Below are 17558 nucleotides of genomic sequence, written 5' to 3'. Positions count from 1 at the left end.
TTTGCAGCTGAAGTCTTCAAGCAAAGATAATCTTTTGGATGAAGTAATGAAATTTTTTTCAGAAAATGCTGAATTAACAAGAAGAGAAAAACTAAGCAAACAGACACCATGCAGTAGTGGTATTGTCAGATCACAGAGTGTAAGAAATACAACAGAATTATCTGATGGAAAGTTAGGTAAGCAAGAGCCTCTTGCAAGGTTCAATTTAAACAGAACAGAAGATTCTAAAGATTTGAACCTTTTGGAGACCTACGCTGCAGGCACTAAAGGAAAGGTCAGGTCTGTTAAAGAAAACGTTCAGTCACAGCAACAATCAAAAGACTGCAATCCCTATGCTACTTTACCTCGGGCAAGCAGTGTGATTTCAACAGCAGAAGGAACTACTCGGAGGACCAGTATCCATGATTTTTTATCTAAGGACACTAGGCAGCCAATATTTGTTGATCCAACTCCAGCTACAGCTGAGCAAAGTAGTATATCATCTTCGAGTGAGTACAATCTTCAACAGCAATCTTCTATTTTTTATTATGCTCCTGATAATGCAGATACTGTTCCCAAAAATGACTTAGTTAATGTTACTATACCGGCTCATTTGAATATACCTGAAAGGCTTAGCGATTCCAAAACAAAGACCAAATTTATTACTAAAACATTTTCTCTCAGTAATGTAAATAATGATAAAGTAGGCATATCATCTTCAGGCCATTTTTCCATGCCATTTTTGACACTTAATACTGAATTAGTCTGTGATGTTAGTGGATTACCTCAAACATCAATAACCAGAACAGCTAAATCACTTCATTCATTGGAGAAATTGACACAGAAGGATCACAAACAACCTTATGAAAATCAGAAATCTGATAATGAAAAAGTAGATGTCACACAAAGCAGCAATAAGCGTAAAAGCCCTGTGCATAGAGATCATAATGATAGTGAATCCCCTTTGTCAACTGATGAAGACACCCAAACTATTTGGTATGAATATGGTTGTGTATAATAAGCTATACAGTTAAGTAACTTCCTCTGATAAAATAGGAATGGACTTGTAGCTTATTAATTAAATAGAAAAGATACTAAGATTTTTCTTTCCTTTAATAAAGTGACTACCGGTAACTCACTTTTTTTCTTAGCTTGAGAAGGAATGTAGCAAGCCATGCTAAAGTTTGCATGGGGTATTAACTGCAATGAGTAATTGCTGCATGCCTCATCAAAAATCTTAATGCAAGTTAACTGATTTTTTTTTAATTTTCTATTTGTTAAAAATATGTTATGGATGTTACTGGATGCATGCTAGCCAGTTGCATGGTGCCATGCCAGAAACAACATTTTTAAAGATAATTACAGTCTAGCAATTACAACGATTTACAGCAATTACTGATTTTTGGACAGTTTCTCTTCCATTCAGATGCTGCAATTTTATGTGGATTATATTTTACGTCCAATTCAGCTATTCAGACTGGTTTAATATAAATAGAATTGTTTGGTTGTCCCGAATTTGTTTTACCACTTTATAATTTACAGATCAGTTTTATGTGTGTACACCCAGAAATAAGTTCCACAAAATATTTGTTTGGATTTCTCTCTATCTCTCTCTCATACACACACACACACACACACACACACACACACACACACACACCCCAAATTAAGTGTGCTTCATGTTGTATTATATTCATATTACTTGGCCTGAATTGAGCCTTTTCTGTTTTTTCCCACTCAGGCTAGTAAAAAATGAGGAGGAAAGTCTGCACTGTAGCTAATTTATAATGTATCGTAAAGAAATGTCATAGTCAGAATAATTCAGTGTAACTGCCTAAATAAAGCCTAAATGATGACTTTGGTTTTGTGTAACAATATATAACGGGCAAAGTTGCACGGAAACGACAAACCTGCTTCATTTCTTTGTTTTTTCTGTTCTTTTCCATTTCATGCTTGAAGCACTTATGTACTCCTGTGTTGTGTTGTCTGTAGGCCTACATCAGAATTTTTATTATATAGCATTAATTCTGACACTATGTTAAAATAAAAAATAAAATGGAACAGCAATATATATTTTTCTTTTTATTGAATACAATAGCTAATTAGAAAGTGTTATCAAAATCTTTCATATATAAATCTTGGCTTCAGCAGATTGTTTTAGTTGTGCTCAAATTCTTAGTTCATTTGTTTCTCATTGTATAATTAAATCCTATATCATAATTCAAGCTGCATATAATAAGCTATACATTTTTAATATGGTATAAAATAATGGTTTCAGGAATTTTGTACATCTCTACATCTGGAAAAAATTCCTTTCTAAGATATTGTAAAGTTTCTGCTTAGAACTATGAACTGACATATGAGGTGGATAGTGTAATGGTCTTGCTTAGTCTAAGGTAGCCTGTGCTATCATATTTAAGAATCACAGCCTTTAAAAACTCTTCCAGAATTACTTGAAATTTCTATTGCTTTATTTTAGAAGGATCTAATTTTTTATGCATCTTTAGAGCAGTGTTTTTCAACCAGTGTGCCGTGGCACACTAGTGTGCCGCGAGACATGGTCAGGTGTGCCGCGAAGCTCAGAGAGAAAGAAAGCAAGAGAGAGAGAAAGCAAGAAAGAGAGAGAGAGAAAGAGAATAAGAGAGAGAGAAAGAAAGCAAGAGAGAGAGAACAAGAGAAAGAAAGAGAGAGAAAGAGAGAAAGAAAACAAGAGAGAGAGAAAGAGAGGGAGGGAAGGAGAGAGAGAGAAAGACATAGAGGGAGGGAGGGAGAGAGGGAGAGAGCAAAAAAGAGGAAGGAAGGAAGAGAAAGGAAGGAAGGAAGAAAGAGAAAGGGAGGGAGAAAAAAATAGAGTGAAGGGGAGGAAGAGAGAGAATTTTTTTGTCCAAACTTTTTTTAGCGCCCCCCCCCCCCCTCAATGTGCCCCAGGGTTTCGTAAATGTAAAAAATGTGCCGCGGCTCAAAAAAGGTTGAAAATCACTGCTTTAGAGAACTAAAGTTTCAGATACATTGTTACAGATTGCATGAGGCCCTGGACAGCTAGTAATGCAGCGCCACAAGATCATAAACTTTTAACATTATTAACAATTCCTCTTCACTCTGTGCAGCCTAGGCAAGCCAAAAGGCTGGACCACCATAATTAACAAATTGTTATAGCCTCCATATGACTACAAAGTTTGTTTGTTTATTTATTTAATTCAACTTCTATGCCACCCAATCCCGAAGGACTCAGGGCGGCTTACAACAATATAAAAAAGATACGAATACAATAAAAAGAAGTCAAATATAAATATCTAAGACTGTAAACCCCAGTTAAAAAACCCAGAACTCAAACGTCCAACCAACACACATGCATACCATTCAACACAATTCGGCCATGACAGATGTCAAATTCATGGCCCCCATGAAAGTTAAATGCAATTTCTTTCTGAAAATTGAAATGCCTAATTAACTATTTATATATAGTTATTTACAGATTCAAAAGGAAAAAAAAACAGTGGATGCAGTTTATTGTAATATTATCTCTGATATAGTTTACAGCTATAAGTTCCTATATCCCTGCTAAGAGTCTAACCCTAACCCCCTACTCTTTCTTGCAGAGATCTTAAAATCCTGTGATGGTGAACCTTTGGCATGCGTGCCAGAGGTGGTACATAGAGCCCTCTCTGTGGGCATGTGTGCCATTGCCAGCTGCTCTTACATGTTCCATTATGCACATGTGCACTGGGCAGCTGGTCCAGTGTGCATGCGCACCAGCCAGCTGCTTTCTTACGGGTTCTGGCATTCCACGTGTGTGCACATGCACTTCAGTATCAGCACTTGGTGCTGAAAAGGTTCATCATTACTGTGGGAAAGGAGAAAACCTTGGCTTGAAAGAATAGGATTTCTCTACTATCCAAAGTGGAATGGCAATCACTTGTTATTACCTGCTTAAAAAGGCAGGTAGTGTTCAGTACTGAAATGGCTAAAATGATTTTAAGCTGCAACAGATTTTGGGAATGAGATGAAAGCAACATGATGCCTCTGGAAGGGGCGGCATACAAATCTAATAAATTAAATTAAATTAAGATGGAAAATGGTGACAGGGCACTCTTAGAGTTATGGTTTTGCTTGAGAGGGCCAGGCTACCACTTATTACTGACACCTGGCTTGGGGGCAGGGTGTCTCCTTCCTGAGATGTACCCAGCTGGATTTTGGGTGTGGAAGAGCTGAGAGATTAAACAGCTAAAAAGATGGCTGACACACCACTGGAAGACAAGGAGCAAACCTCATCAAACACAGGCTAGAACTTCTTTCAGAGCCTATCTTGTGGCAGAAAGGATGGAAAAATATATTTCTCTGACCTTATTGCATCTGCAGAGTTGTCTGTTGGACCTATTTAGGGTAACCAAGACCCTCCTTATAAGGAGTAATTCTGTATTTAAAAGGTTGCTGTGAAGAATATGCTATGAATCTGACAGCTAAGGTTGCTCAGATTCTCTCTGTTGCAGACTCTGCCTTGAAGCAAAGTCAGTGCTGGCTATGGAGGCTAGGTCTTGTACCGTTATCTGTTGAGCCTGAGGAAGTAGGTGGGTTCTTGCCTGTATTAGATCCATGCCTTTCTCGCTGGTCAAGGCTGTCACGGGGATGTGTGATTGGGTCCTGGTGGTGGTGAATTATTTCTTGAGCGAGAGGAGTTCCATGAGCTCTTAAGGGTCCATTGCTCAACCGAGCCAATTTCCAATCTTCCTTTTTTAGGGAAAATAGTTGAGAAGATAGTTGAAGTGCAGTTTCAATGGGCTCTGAATGAAACATGTTATCAAGACCTTGGCCTAGGCTCCATTAGGATTTAGTGACATGTTATCAAGACCTTGGCCTAGGCTCCATTAGGATTTAGTGTGGGATATGGGATGGAAATGGGAATGGCATAGTGGCTTAGGGGTGAAGATACTTACCTCCCATTCATAAGGTTGAGAGTTCAATCCTAAGCAGTGGCAGATGTTTCTTTATTAGGATGCAAAAAGAAAATATCTCCTGCAAACTCTGCATAGGTGTCAGGAAAGGCATCTGGCCAGTAAATACTCAGGCCCATTTAGTTGCCCCGACTTCATCCTAAAAGGTGAAGTCATGTCGTAAAAAGAAAAAATGGGATGGAAACAGCATTAGTCATTTTTCGGATGAAATGTGGCAAGAATGGCATGAGGATAGTGCATCCGTTGATGATCTTTTTGACCTCTCCGCAGCTTTTGATCATTGTATCCTTTTGAACCAGTTCTGAGAGTTGGATGTGGGTGGCACAGTGTTGTGCTGATTCTTTTTCCTCTGAGCTGATTCCAGTTGCTGTCAATGGGAGAGAGATCCAATATGTAGCTCCTATTTTGTGGAGTGCCTCAGAGCTCAATCCCTTCTCATATCTTGTTTAATGTATACATGAGGCCCCTGGGTGAGTAGCCATCTGACAATTTGGGTGAGTGATACCATGGATGCCCTTTCCCAATGTCTGGAAGTTGTGGGGACCTAGATGAGCTACAACAGGCTCCAACTCAATCCAAACAAGACTTGGGTAATGATGGGTGTTTGGATTTTCTGGTGCCAAGAGACTTCTATCATTGATCTTAGATGGGACAGCACTGCCACAGAAACACCCAGTGTGTAATCTGGGAATCCTTCTAAACTCATGGCTCCTGCTCAAAGAGTAGGTAACAACTGTGGCTATGAAGACCTTTGCACATCTTGAAGTTGTATGCTAGCTGCATCCATTCTTGGACCAAAGGTGCTTACATTATGCCCTTATGGTATCTTCTGTGGACTATTATAATGCACTGAAAGTAGGTGTGCCCTTGAGGAGCATTCAAAAAAACTTCAACGGCTGCACAATGAAGCAGTATGGATAGTAAATGGTACCAGTTATTTGGCACCTGTAGCACAACTACTCTATGAGTTGCACTGATTGCCAGAGTGCTTCCAGATACAATTCTGGGTGTTGGTGGTCACCTTTAAAAGACATAGGTTATTTGAGGGACCATTTCCCCAGCTATTTTTGCCCCTGCATATCAGGTTCCGTCAGTCAAAGAATGTTAGTTGGTAGAGCTTACTAGACCTTTTCTGTGGTTGTGCATGGCTTATTAAACATTCTTCCTCTGAAGAATGGCCCCAGCTTTCATAAGGTCCTGAAGTCCTCATTCTAGGCCTGGACCTGGGACCCCAAAGATGTGCAGGGATCCACTACTTGGTTATGATAGTGGTTGCTCAGCTGCTATGTATGTTAATTTTTGTCATATTAATAATTGTTCGTATTTTGTTTTATTTATTTATTTATTTATTTAATTTGTATGCCGCCCCTCTCCGTAGACTCGGGGCGGCTCACAGCAGTGATAGAAACCATGTACAGTGATCCCTCGATTAGCACGGTCTCGATTAGTGCGAAACGCTACAACACGGTTTTTCAAAAAATATTAATTAAAAAATACTCCACGGTTTTTTTGCTATACCATGGTTTTTCCCACCCGATGACGTCATACGTCATCATCAAGAGTCACTTCTCTGTCTCTTTCTCTTTCTTTCCTGTCATTCTCTGCTTCAATCATTTTCTCGTTTCTCTTTTTTTTCTCCCCTTTTTTCTATCATTTCTCTCTCTCTTTCTTCCTCTCTCACACTCTCTTCCTCCCTCTCTCATCTCTTTCCTTCTCTCTCTTTCCTTCTCTCTCCCCCCCTCCACTTGCCCACGAGAAGAAAAAAAGCAACCTCTGCCGGGCAGCTCCCCTTGTGCCCCCGCTTTGTGCCTGCCTCTTGTCCCTCTCTTTTGGGGATTTTTTTTTTCTTTTCTGTCTGAGTGCGTCTGTGTGAGCGCGAGAGAGGGAGTGCGTGTATGTGTGTGTGTGTCTGTTGCGGCTTGGGCTGGTCGGCCTCGGAGGCGGGAGAAAGCGAAGAGGTAGCAAGCAGGGAACCCGGCGGGGTGGATGGCGGCGGCGGCGTGTGTGTGTGTGGTGGCCGCCTTCAGCTTGGGGTCGCCGCCGGCGTGCTCGAAGGACGCGCCGCCGCCCGCCTTGGAGCCCTCGAAAGCCTCGTCGTCTTCTGTGCTCTGCTCGCCGCTGCTCTCCAAGCGGGGCGCAGCGGCTGGGAGCGCGCGCCTTTTCTCCCTTGCGTGGATCCTGGCTAGCCGTCGCGCCTCTCTTGAAGATGGGGAGCCTGGCGACGCGCTGTTTTCCCCCACCGAGGACAATCGGGGTAAACTCTTTTGGTTGGGAACCAACCGGCCCGGTGCTCTTTTGGCTCTCTTGGGGTTTCCCCTTTGCCTGGGCAGCAGGAAGACCCAGGGAAGGTTCCTTTGGCCGCCCAACAGCTGATCTGCTCCGCAGCGCGGCAGCAGCGAGGAGCCAAAGATGGGGTTTCCCCTTTGCCTGGGCAACGGGGAAACTCCATCTTCGGCTCCTCGCTGCTTCCGCGCTGCGGAGCAGATCAGCTGTTGGGCGGCCAAAGGAACCTTCCCTGTGTCTTCCCCGCTGCCCACACGCAAACTCCACCATCTGCGCATGTGCGGCCATGGAAAAAAAAGGGCGCGCATGCGCAGATGGTGTTTTTACTTCCGCACCACTATAACACGGAAAATCGATTAGCGCGGGAGGTCTTGGAACGTAACCCCCGCGCTAATCGAGGGATCACTGTATAATACAAATCTAATAATACGAAATTAAAAACCCATAATTTAAAAAACATGCACACAACACACCATACATAAATTATATAGGCCTGGGGAAGATATTTCAATTTCCCCATGCCTGACGGCAGAGGTGGGTTTTGAGAAGTTTATGAAAGGCAAGGAGGGTGGGGGCAATTCTGATCTCTGGGGGAGTTGGTTCCAGAGGGCCGGGGCCGCCACAGAGAAGGCTCTTCCCCTGGGTCCCGCCAAATGACATTGTTTAGTCGACGGGACCCGGAGAAGGCCAACTCTTATTCATTTGTTATATTTAAATTATTATTGTTACAAATAATTCAAGATGGCAAACATACCCAACACATCTTCCTCCTATTTTCTCCACAACAAAAATCCTGTGTGATGGGTTGGGCTGAGAGGGATTGATTGGACCAAAGTTACGCAGCTGACTTTCATGGCTAAAGCAGAATTTGAACTCAGGCTTTGTAGCCTGTTGCCTTAACCACAAGTCCAAACTTGTGGTTATTATTATTATTATTATTATTATTATTATTATTATTATTATTGATTATTATTATTATGACCTAGGACTTGATCTAAGTAGAGCCAGACAGAGAAAAATAATAGTTAGTAAAAATAAAGTACCGTACTGTACTTCGAAGATGGTAACAATTAGCCTAGGACTAGTCTCAGTTTCAGTGGAGAAAAAACACCCAATAACTTTAGCACCACACTTCATTTGCTTTAATACCAGTTGGAGCTTATACTTATAGCATCCACTTGTTACTTTGAAAAGAAGATACTAAGTTGCTGAGAAAGAAGATAATTGTCTTACTTACAGTGCAATACATAATTGCAATGTTGCTTTTCTAAGTAAAGAACTAATTTCAGATAACTGAGTTTTGCATGTTCCATTATCCCTGCATGCAAGGATGATTTTCAGCTTTATACCTGATAAAATGAACAAATCCTATATACAGTGGTACCTCTACCTACAAACGCCTCTATTTACAAACTTTTCTAGATAAGAACCGGGTGTCCAAGATTTTTGGCCTCTTCTTAAGAACCATTTTCCACTTACAAACCTGAGCCTCCGAAACTGTAACCGGAAAAGGCAGGGAGAAGCCTCCGTGGGGCCTCTCTAGGAATCTCCTGGGAGGAAACAGGGCCGGAAAAGGCGGGGAGAAGTCTCTGTGGGGCCTCTCTAGGAATCTCCTGGGGGGGAAACAGGGCCGGAAAAGGTGGGGAGAAGCCTCCATAGGGCCTCTCTAGGAATCTCCTGGGAGGAAATAGGGCCTCCACCCTCCCTGTGGTTTCCCCAATTGCACGCATTATTTGCTTTTACATTGATTCCTATGGGAAAAATTGCTTCTTCTTATAAACCTTTCTATTTAAGAACCTGGTCACGGAATGAATTAAATTCGTAAGTAGAGGTATCACTGTATATATATTTGCTGATGCACATAAGTCCATAAATGTTTTTGTTATTTCACTGAAGAATTATATTTAGAACTGTTCTTTTCCAAGTGATAAATTCTCAGTTCTTATTGCAAGAAAAAGTATTAATAAATCTGTACATATATCAACTGTGTTCCTTATTTTCCTTATTTCTCCTTTTTTTTGCTTCTCTCCTTGATTTTTGTAAACATTGTACAAATGAAGCTTGCCAATGTTATTGCAATGTGAGAACATTTAATTTTAATTGTTAACAAGTAACACAAAATGCTTTTCTTCTGCAGATGTGGAAGCAAAACCAGAAAACAGACATTCAAAAAGCAGTTGTAGGGGGCAAGAAAGCTCCTAATTCAATTGCCCCTACAACATGAGATGTGGGCCACGTGGTGAGTTTTTGCCCAGTGTGTAAATGAGATCATTTTCATTTACCGAGAAAGGGAAGAAATTAATAAATAAGAACAATGCACACTGCATTAACAGTTGCCAGTAGTGCTTTCTATATAGCATTGGTATAGTTTTTTTGGAGCAGGGCTCACTCATGCTTATTATGTTCAACTGTTCTGAGCGATGATGCTCTATTTTGTCTACGGTAAATACTGGGATACTACCAATTACATTTCAGTGAGATAGCAACTTATGATCAGTGCAATTCAGATTCTGTACTGAAAACAGCAGGATTCTATCGTTGGTATTTTGTAAGCAGATTGCCTCTTACTTGAAGTGTTTGTTGTTTTTATTTTTTTGTATAATTCCAATCATACTATGTAGAAGAAGATAGGAATATTTAGGACATTCCTTATTATGGTTCCTAAAAACATATTTGCAGTATGTTTCTCCTATTCTGGGGACTAGAAACATTAGTATTGCCAGTTGCATTTCTTGACAGAACTGCAGCATGTCCAACTCTGCATATGATACATGTATAGGCAAAAAAGAAAATCAAACATCTTACGCTGCAATCCTATCTAAAGGTTCAATTTCTATAATTTAACCGAATACAATATTTGTACTTTCTCACAACCAGATGATGCTATATAATATTTTCTATATAGGTTTCCCGACCCCCTTTTCTCCTTGTTGCTGCTTAAACTGCTACTATTGCATCTTGCTAATTCTTCTAGTAACAAATTTTAGATCTCTTCTATAGCTTAGCTTTCCTTTCATTTTCTCTTCTTTCTGCTTTTAAATTGAACACAGAGAGAAAAGTGTCCTTCAGTATCTCAGTATGAAGCCTTTATTTCTGAAGTAACAAGGTATTTGGCTATAGGAATCAATTTTTTTTTAAAGTCAAAAATTTTACAGTCCTTCGTGAATATAACAGTCAAGAAATGCACATCTTCTTTCCTTGAATCAAGGAACTGTACCAGCAGCTGCTGATTTTTTTAAAGACTATATTGCACATTGCACTGTTATGCTCTAAAAGAGAATTTTCATCCCTCTGAGGACCAAGGTTTGTGCAGTCTCAAGAACTACTTCAGGAACACAGTTACTATTCTAGTTTCGTTATGAACATGGTCTCACCAGCTGCTTACTACTTCTGCTCTGCTAGCATTTAGTTCTGTAAATCTAAAATAAAAAAGACTGTTGTAAATTGTGGAAATTGTTGTAAATACAGGTAGGAAAAATACCTCCACATGCATCTTGTCATTTCGGTCTTATTGGTATGCATGATGTTATTCTTAGGAAAACAAAACTGCTGATTATTTTGATGTATAGGGCAAGAACAGTAGGTACTTAAAACATAATTGGATACTTAATAGACCCCCAGATTAATTCATCTTTTCCAGATACTTTGTGTCACAAAAATATATGCTAAAAAGTATTTACTTTTTGTTGGATGAAATTGTTTTCAATAGAAACCATCCAAAATAAATGGTCTCATTTTACATATTTAATCTATATTTTTAATTTGATATTTTGAGATAAATGGCTTAAAAAGTGTTTATAGGAAAAATCCATCAAACATTTTTCAAGCTGTTTTAATGAGTTACTATCATATTATTGTTTCTTTTAATATGCATTAAGGCTGATTAAAATAGTTGAGACTTTCTTAATATTTATATGTGAACAGTACAGGAAATTAGATTTGGTTAATCTTTGCTGATGTACAAGGGATTCTGGTTTCTATTAAATTTCAAAGTTTATTTTCTTACAAGCCACTAAATTATTAATATTTCCATATGTATCATATGTAACCTTAAATGATTTATTTAATCTTAATATATATGTAACTTTAATCTCATTATTTGTATCTCAGCCAAATTAGTCACAAATACAGTTGCAATAACTTGTTTGAATCAGATCCATTGTCTATACATTGTATATATTTTTTAAAAATGATAATTATAGTCACTAGGATTTTGCTGACAATCAATGTTATTTCTTTTAAATAAAAATAAATCCTGCCCTTTTCTGTGCCAAATAAAAAGTAACCTACAGAGCAACAGGGGTCAGCTAAACAGAACAACTAGACGTCCTGGTTTGGGAGCAATACAATGTACAGTATAACCTTCAAAAAGCTGTGCCTGGCTAGATTTATTCCTGATCAATATAACAAATTAAGCCATAATCAATTTCTAATCAGGATTTAACAGAAAAAATTAAAATATTTGGGTTCACACAACCCACAAAGGTATAGATTCTGTATTTATACATCCAGCCAGTAATAGTGTATTAATGCATTTATAATGCATTGCCTGAACAACTGGAGTAATTCAATAAAATGGGTTAGTATGTTGTACAATTGCAACCATAAAATTTATGGTGTATGATATAGGCTCTCCCCGATTTTAATGTGGGGAAAATTATCTTAGACATATTAAAAATTCACAACAAACTGTACTGTACAACTAAAGCAGCTATCATCAGCTATCATTAAAGTTAGCTAATATCTGTAAATACACAACTTTCCTTGTTTTGGTTTTTAATGTGAATCCAGTATGAGTGTATGGAGAGAAAAATAATTATCCCTTCCTAAAGTCTTCAATGACAAAAAATAAAATCACTGAAATTGATCTTACAAGTATAAAGTACAGTATTGAGTACATTGAACAAGCTGAAAATCAATAAACAATTGTAGAAGTATGAATGTAGTAGCCAGAGTAGAATAAACTTGTGACCACCTTCATTTCTCAGAAAATGAAATACGAAAATAGAAATATAGGACAGAAAATCTTTCCATACAGTTCATACAATTTCAACCTACTGGAAAAAAAGTAATTTGAATAAATAAATCCTAAAGTTTAAGCTTCCCAGATAGCATTTTCTATTTAGATAAGAATGGCATTACATTTGATTTGGGTAGATTGAGATGGTCAAGAGCCAAATCACATTACTATTTATAGTGGCTGTTTTACACTGGGCACAGCAATGAGAGATAGTTTCATATTTTTATTGATGAAATGTCTATCCAGAGATCCTCAAATTGACTATCATTATTACTGTTTATTATATAGTTGCTTTATACTCAGCCTTCTCAAGAAAGTTAAGATTGGTAACATTAAAAATAAAACAAAACTTAAACGATTCATGTGAATGCTAAAATTAATTACAGTAATCAAAAATTTAGTGGGAGAGATATATCTAATAAGCATTGGACAATTTTCAAAACTAGTTCCATAGTTGAAAATACCAAAGCAGTTGTACTAAATAAAGTTAAATCGAGGTTGGATGAATAAAAAGCTGTGTGGCACTGAAAAAAAGTGTATGCAAGTCTCTTTATAAAGAACACAGTAATGAAGGGCTTCTTCAGTTGTGCTATGCCATCTGGACAACCACTGTTGTTACCTGCAGATATGGAAAAATGAGAACCAGAAAACTCTCAACAGATATGATTCTAATCTTGTACATCTGAATATTTATCAAAGAAACTACTGTTTTATATTAATTAGTTTCAAAATGTTTGCAGTTTTGGGAAACATCTGTTTTTTAAGCGCCTATTTTTGATTGTACCTATTTTTCTTGCTTTTTCAGTTTTGTATGTGATTCATACCCTGTTTTGTATTTGGATTTAGGTACAAACTTTTTCTACATACAATTTTAAGTAGTACAAATGACGCATCTGGTATAATGAAGATGATCAAGAGCATAATATTAGTGAGGCTTGCCTAGGAAAAGTTAATAATAGATTATGCCTTTTTTAATTATCCAATTTTGGCAGTAGGTTTGGTTTAGAATTGCAAAGTTATATATGTATATTTAGGCATAATCCAGAGATAAAACAAACTATCACCTTGTTTTAATGAAGCCGAACACGGATATTTCTAACAGGGAGTTTGAGATTTGTAAACTATATGTAGTTTGTCTCCATAGCTCTCTTTAAAAATGTATTTTGTGAAATGCCAGATGATTTTCTGCTGATAACTTAAGACAAATGAATCTTGATACAGGTATTCTTCAGGAAAACCAAAGCCTTGTTTGTTTATAGCTTTCCTTTCCAGAGTACATTTGAATATAACTGGCTTTCCTTATCTAATTTCACAAATTTTTAATCTAAAGAAATTAAAATGTATGCCATAATTCTTTTTCCCAATTTTCATTAATATGGTTCATAAAAAATATTTTTTAAAAATATAAATCTGTAGCAGTGTCAATTAATGTGTCACTTTGAAACCAGTCACCTTTAAGACTAAATGGGAGGGCTTTTTTCTTTATACAGAACAGCATTGAACAGCTACAAAATAAAAGTTGCAAATTTGATGTAATACAATGAAAATATTCCCACACTGTTGCTGCTGATTGCTAAAGCTACAATCATTCTTTCTAGAATGCATTATTTCTTAAAATTCTTGTATTTTGAGAGATGGCACAGCTCCAACATGGGGCCAATATAAATTCTCTGTAAACTCTATATTGTATTATGTATAACTCAAACATTGTTCAGAATGGAACTGCCTTAAAAGAAAAAAACAGCATGTGGCTGTGACACAGACTAAACACTGTTATACAGAAACTGTTATTTAAAGTTGTAACTTCCTTTCTTATACCTATTAAGGAGTTTTGTAATGTTTGCCATGTACACTACTTACGTTATTAAAATTTGAAACAAAATAACTTTCTCTTTCTCATCTTTCTCTTATTTTGAAAGAACTTGTTGGCTCTTCAGAAGAAGCTATTACATACTTTGCACTTTAATTAGTTTTCCTAAACTTTATATTGAAAAAGACCTATTATTATTATTATTATTATTATTATTATTATTATTATTATTAATTAGATTTGTATGCCGCCCCTTATAGAAGCCTTTAAGAACTACAGTCTATACTTTTGAAGGGAATAGAGCTACAATGAGTGATGACACAAAGTAGATGGAGCAGCACAGCACATGCTGAATGCTGGGTTTATTTATATTTATTACAGTTACCTATCACACATAGTGATTGTGAATGGCATACACAATACAATAAAATACAAAAAAACTATGTTTTTAAAAATTTAAAAGGAAACAAAACAGGCAGCAAAACATTCAATTGTACTAATCTTATAAATCATGAACAAATAAGTAATAAATCTCAGCATTAGATGTACTAAAAGGAGTGGAGATCTATCCCTGTTATTTTCCAATGATCTCAGAAAACCTTTCTGAATATATTCTTATTTATTAATTTGACTTCTAGGCCCCCAATTCTGTGGGACTCAGGGCTGCTATGATATAAGATATCATTTATGATAGGATATCATTTATGCATGTTAATGCAAATTCCAACCCAGTTACTCTATTGGGTTAAAAAAATTATTTGTGGCTTTCGTCAAAATGCACAATTATGGGTTCATGTGCTGTGGACTTCAGAAATTTTAGGAAATCATCTGGGTGCAGGCCCATAGTTGCTGCATTGGTCATTGGGTGAAAATAAATCCTATCATGACCTCCTTCCAGAAAGCCAGCATCCAAAACAAAGTTTACATTTCCCTGATCGCAGAAAAGAGCTAAGGGAGTTGCACATCCTTGGCCAACTTTCAGCTTGTCCAACATGGCTGCTTCATCAGCAAAGCGCAAGTTCCCACTTCCAACACCCAGTTTCTTTGCCAAATCATTTAAATTGATTTGTCGATCATGCAGAACTGTCACCAGCCAAAAGCTTTTTTTCTTCTTATCTTTAAGGAAAAGGTTTTTGCTGTGAGCTCCATTTAAGTGTTGTACATAAGGCATCATTTCTTCAACTGTAAATACCTGGAAGAGAAAAGTGAAGAAGTGTGACTTCCTTGAACTATTATTACCTGCTACATGTTTTTCAAATTGCATTTAAACAGCACTGCAGTATTTCCTCTTTGTAAAGGCTAGTGAATTAAACAAGAACAATGCAACAGTCCTGCACATTTCAATTTAGTACTACTTGAGATATCCACATAAATTCTAATCATGTAGTTCAGAATAAGCAATTACTGTATATTATTGAACCCATCTTTTCAGTGCCAAAAATTATATTGTTGAAACTTGGCAGCAAACCAATGAACAAGGGTGACTTTCAGCAGAACAATTATATTGGCTTACATAACTAACTTTTAAAAAAAGTTAAAATCCTTTCCCCTGGCCCAGGTTAATATCCCACATCTTTCACAAAGTTTAAAATGATACAGATTATTTGCAGCCATTCAAAGGAAATCTGGAAGCCTCTGGAGGTATCAAAAACAATTAGCATCCCATTTATTGTTTTAATTATTATAACATTAACAAATGCTTATACTAAAGATGTCAGATAATAATGTATTTGACTTATCTGGACAATCAACAGACATCATGGCTAAAGTCCCTCAGTGAGGCTAATCCTTCATATAGACAATGGCTTACAGCAAACAAACCATATTATTTATGTCTTAAGTGTGTAGCCTGTAATGTCTGAAACCATGTTTATGTAATGTCTTAAACCTTATCTAGGACAATATGATCATGATCACGGCTGCATCTTAAAGTAGCTTACAATTTAATGTGTTATGCAGGTCTTCTGTACCAGGGCCATAAAACTTGGCATTTTTTATCATGATGCTGCCATCTAGTAATACTACTCTTGTCTAGTGTTGGGCGGATACAACTAACAAGCCTGTAATTTTATTGCAGGCTTATTTCAGAGAAGTAAATTCCATTAACTCAGACCGACTCACTTCATGTGCATCGACTTATTTATTTGATTTTTATGCCACTCTTCTCCTTAGACTCAGGGCGGCTTACAACATGTTAGCAATAGCACTTTTTAACAGAGCCAGCCTATTGCCCCAACAATCCAGGTCCTCATTTTACCCATCTTGGAAGGATGGAAGGCTGAGTCAACCTTGAGCCGGTGATGAGATATGAACTGCTGACCTACAGATCTACAGTCGGCTTCAGTGGCTTGCAGTACAGCACTCTACCTGCTGCATTATTCTCCATTTTTGGAAAAAGGAAGTGGTATATGTGTGTGTGTGTGTATATATATATATATACATATACATACATACATACATACATACATATATCACATGATTTTGCTGAATTTTTAAAATTAAGGGAGTCTAGGATAGCACTATTTCGGCCTTACAGGGGGAAATATTACAGGGGGTTTTCCCCCTGTAATATTTTCATATATGAATATGAATATTCAATTCAAAGCATCACGAATCCAATAACTTCAGCCTGATGATGGTGAATGTGATTTCGCCAAAACGTCACAAAGGCACTCAAAATATTATACGGGGAAAAACCTGAACTCACAACAATTTACATACATATACCCATGAACATCTATGAAAATGTGTGTGTGTATATATATATACTATATCAAGTTTTTGCTGAATTTTTAAAATTAAGGGAGACTAGGATAGCGCTATTTTGGCCTCATCAGCTAGCATACCCTTACTGGGATTTGATCCAACAGAATATATATGTACATACATACATACATACATATACACACACACACATATATACATATATACGTATATATGTGTATATAATTATATGTATACGTATATATGTGTATATAATGTGTATACAAATTATATATGTATGTACAGTATGTATGTCTGTACTGTATATATATACACAGATATACATACTGTACATATATAGTTTATTTCCAGAGCATGATACCACGGTCTTTCGAGACTGAAAGATGCTATATATATATATAAAAGATGGATCAGCCACGTCCCAGACGCAGCTACCTTTCCCCGCACATCAGCCTCTCTATTGGGCGTTCCCAACCCCCCTCCCAATACATAATACACATTGCTTCTTCACTCACTTCCGGATGTTCCACACTGAGTGCTTGGATACCCAGGCCCTCCAAGTGAGCCTCCAGCACCTCTCGAAGCCCCCTCGCTGGAGGAGGCGGCTCAGCCATTGGAGCGCTTGCCAGCCGTACTTGCAGCAAACCGTTCGGGAAAATTGAGCAGGAGGCGAAGACGCTTTTCTCTAGAGCGGGGTTAGGCAAAGTTGGCTCTTCTATAACATGTGGACTTCAACTCCCAGAATTCCTGAGCTAGCATGATTTGCTCAGGAATTCTGGGAGTTGAAGTC

General features: G+C 37.6%; 2 protein-coding genes across 5 annotated transcripts in view; one reads left to right on the top strand and one right to left on the bottom strand.

Annotated features, from left to right (window-relative positions):
* The window catches only part of CCDC88A (coiled-coil domain containing 88A), a 94085-nt gene extending 80316 nt beyond the window's left edge, over positions 1-13769 (top strand). For 2 of the 4 annotated variants that reach the window (XM_070734760.1, XM_070734759.1), the window contains exon 31: positions 8-2046. In XM_070734760.1, the coding sequence (XP_070590861.1) occupies positions 8-997 (990 nt within the window). In that variant the 3' untranslated portion in view covers positions 998-2046. Of the gene's footprint in view, positions 1-7; positions 2047-9351; positions 9454-10264; positions 12069-13724 lie in introns of those variants that run through there. The other 2 variants (XM_070734762.1, XM_070734761.1) reach the window with 2 other exon arrangements.
* Positions 13770-14370: 601 nt separating this feature from the next.
* Positions 14371-17517, bottom strand: LOC139161904 (prolyl-tRNA synthetase associated domain-containing protein 1-like). The gene is made up of 2 exons (XM_070741642.1): positions 17284-17517; positions 14371-15236 (listed from the first exon to the last, which is right to left on the bottom strand). Exons 1-2 carry the CDS (start codon positions 17380-17382, stop codon positions 14799-14801), a joined length of 537 nt encoding a protein of 178 aa, XP_070597743.1. The 5' UTR covers positions 17383-17517; the 3' UTR covers positions 14371-14798.
* Positions 17518-17558: the final 41 nt, after the last annotated feature.

The sequence above is a fragment of the Erythrolamprus reginae genome, chromosome 1 (genome assembly GCF_031021105.1).
Source record: "Erythrolamprus reginae isolate rEryReg1 chromosome 1, rEryReg1.hap1, whole genome shotgun sequence".
Taxonomy (NCBI): Eukaryota; Metazoa; Chordata; class Lepidosauria; order Squamata; family Dipsadidae; genus Erythrolamprus; species Erythrolamprus reginae.
The sequence above is the reverse complement of the archived record's forward strand: the minus strand, read 5'-3'. Positions and strand labels throughout refer to the sequence as shown.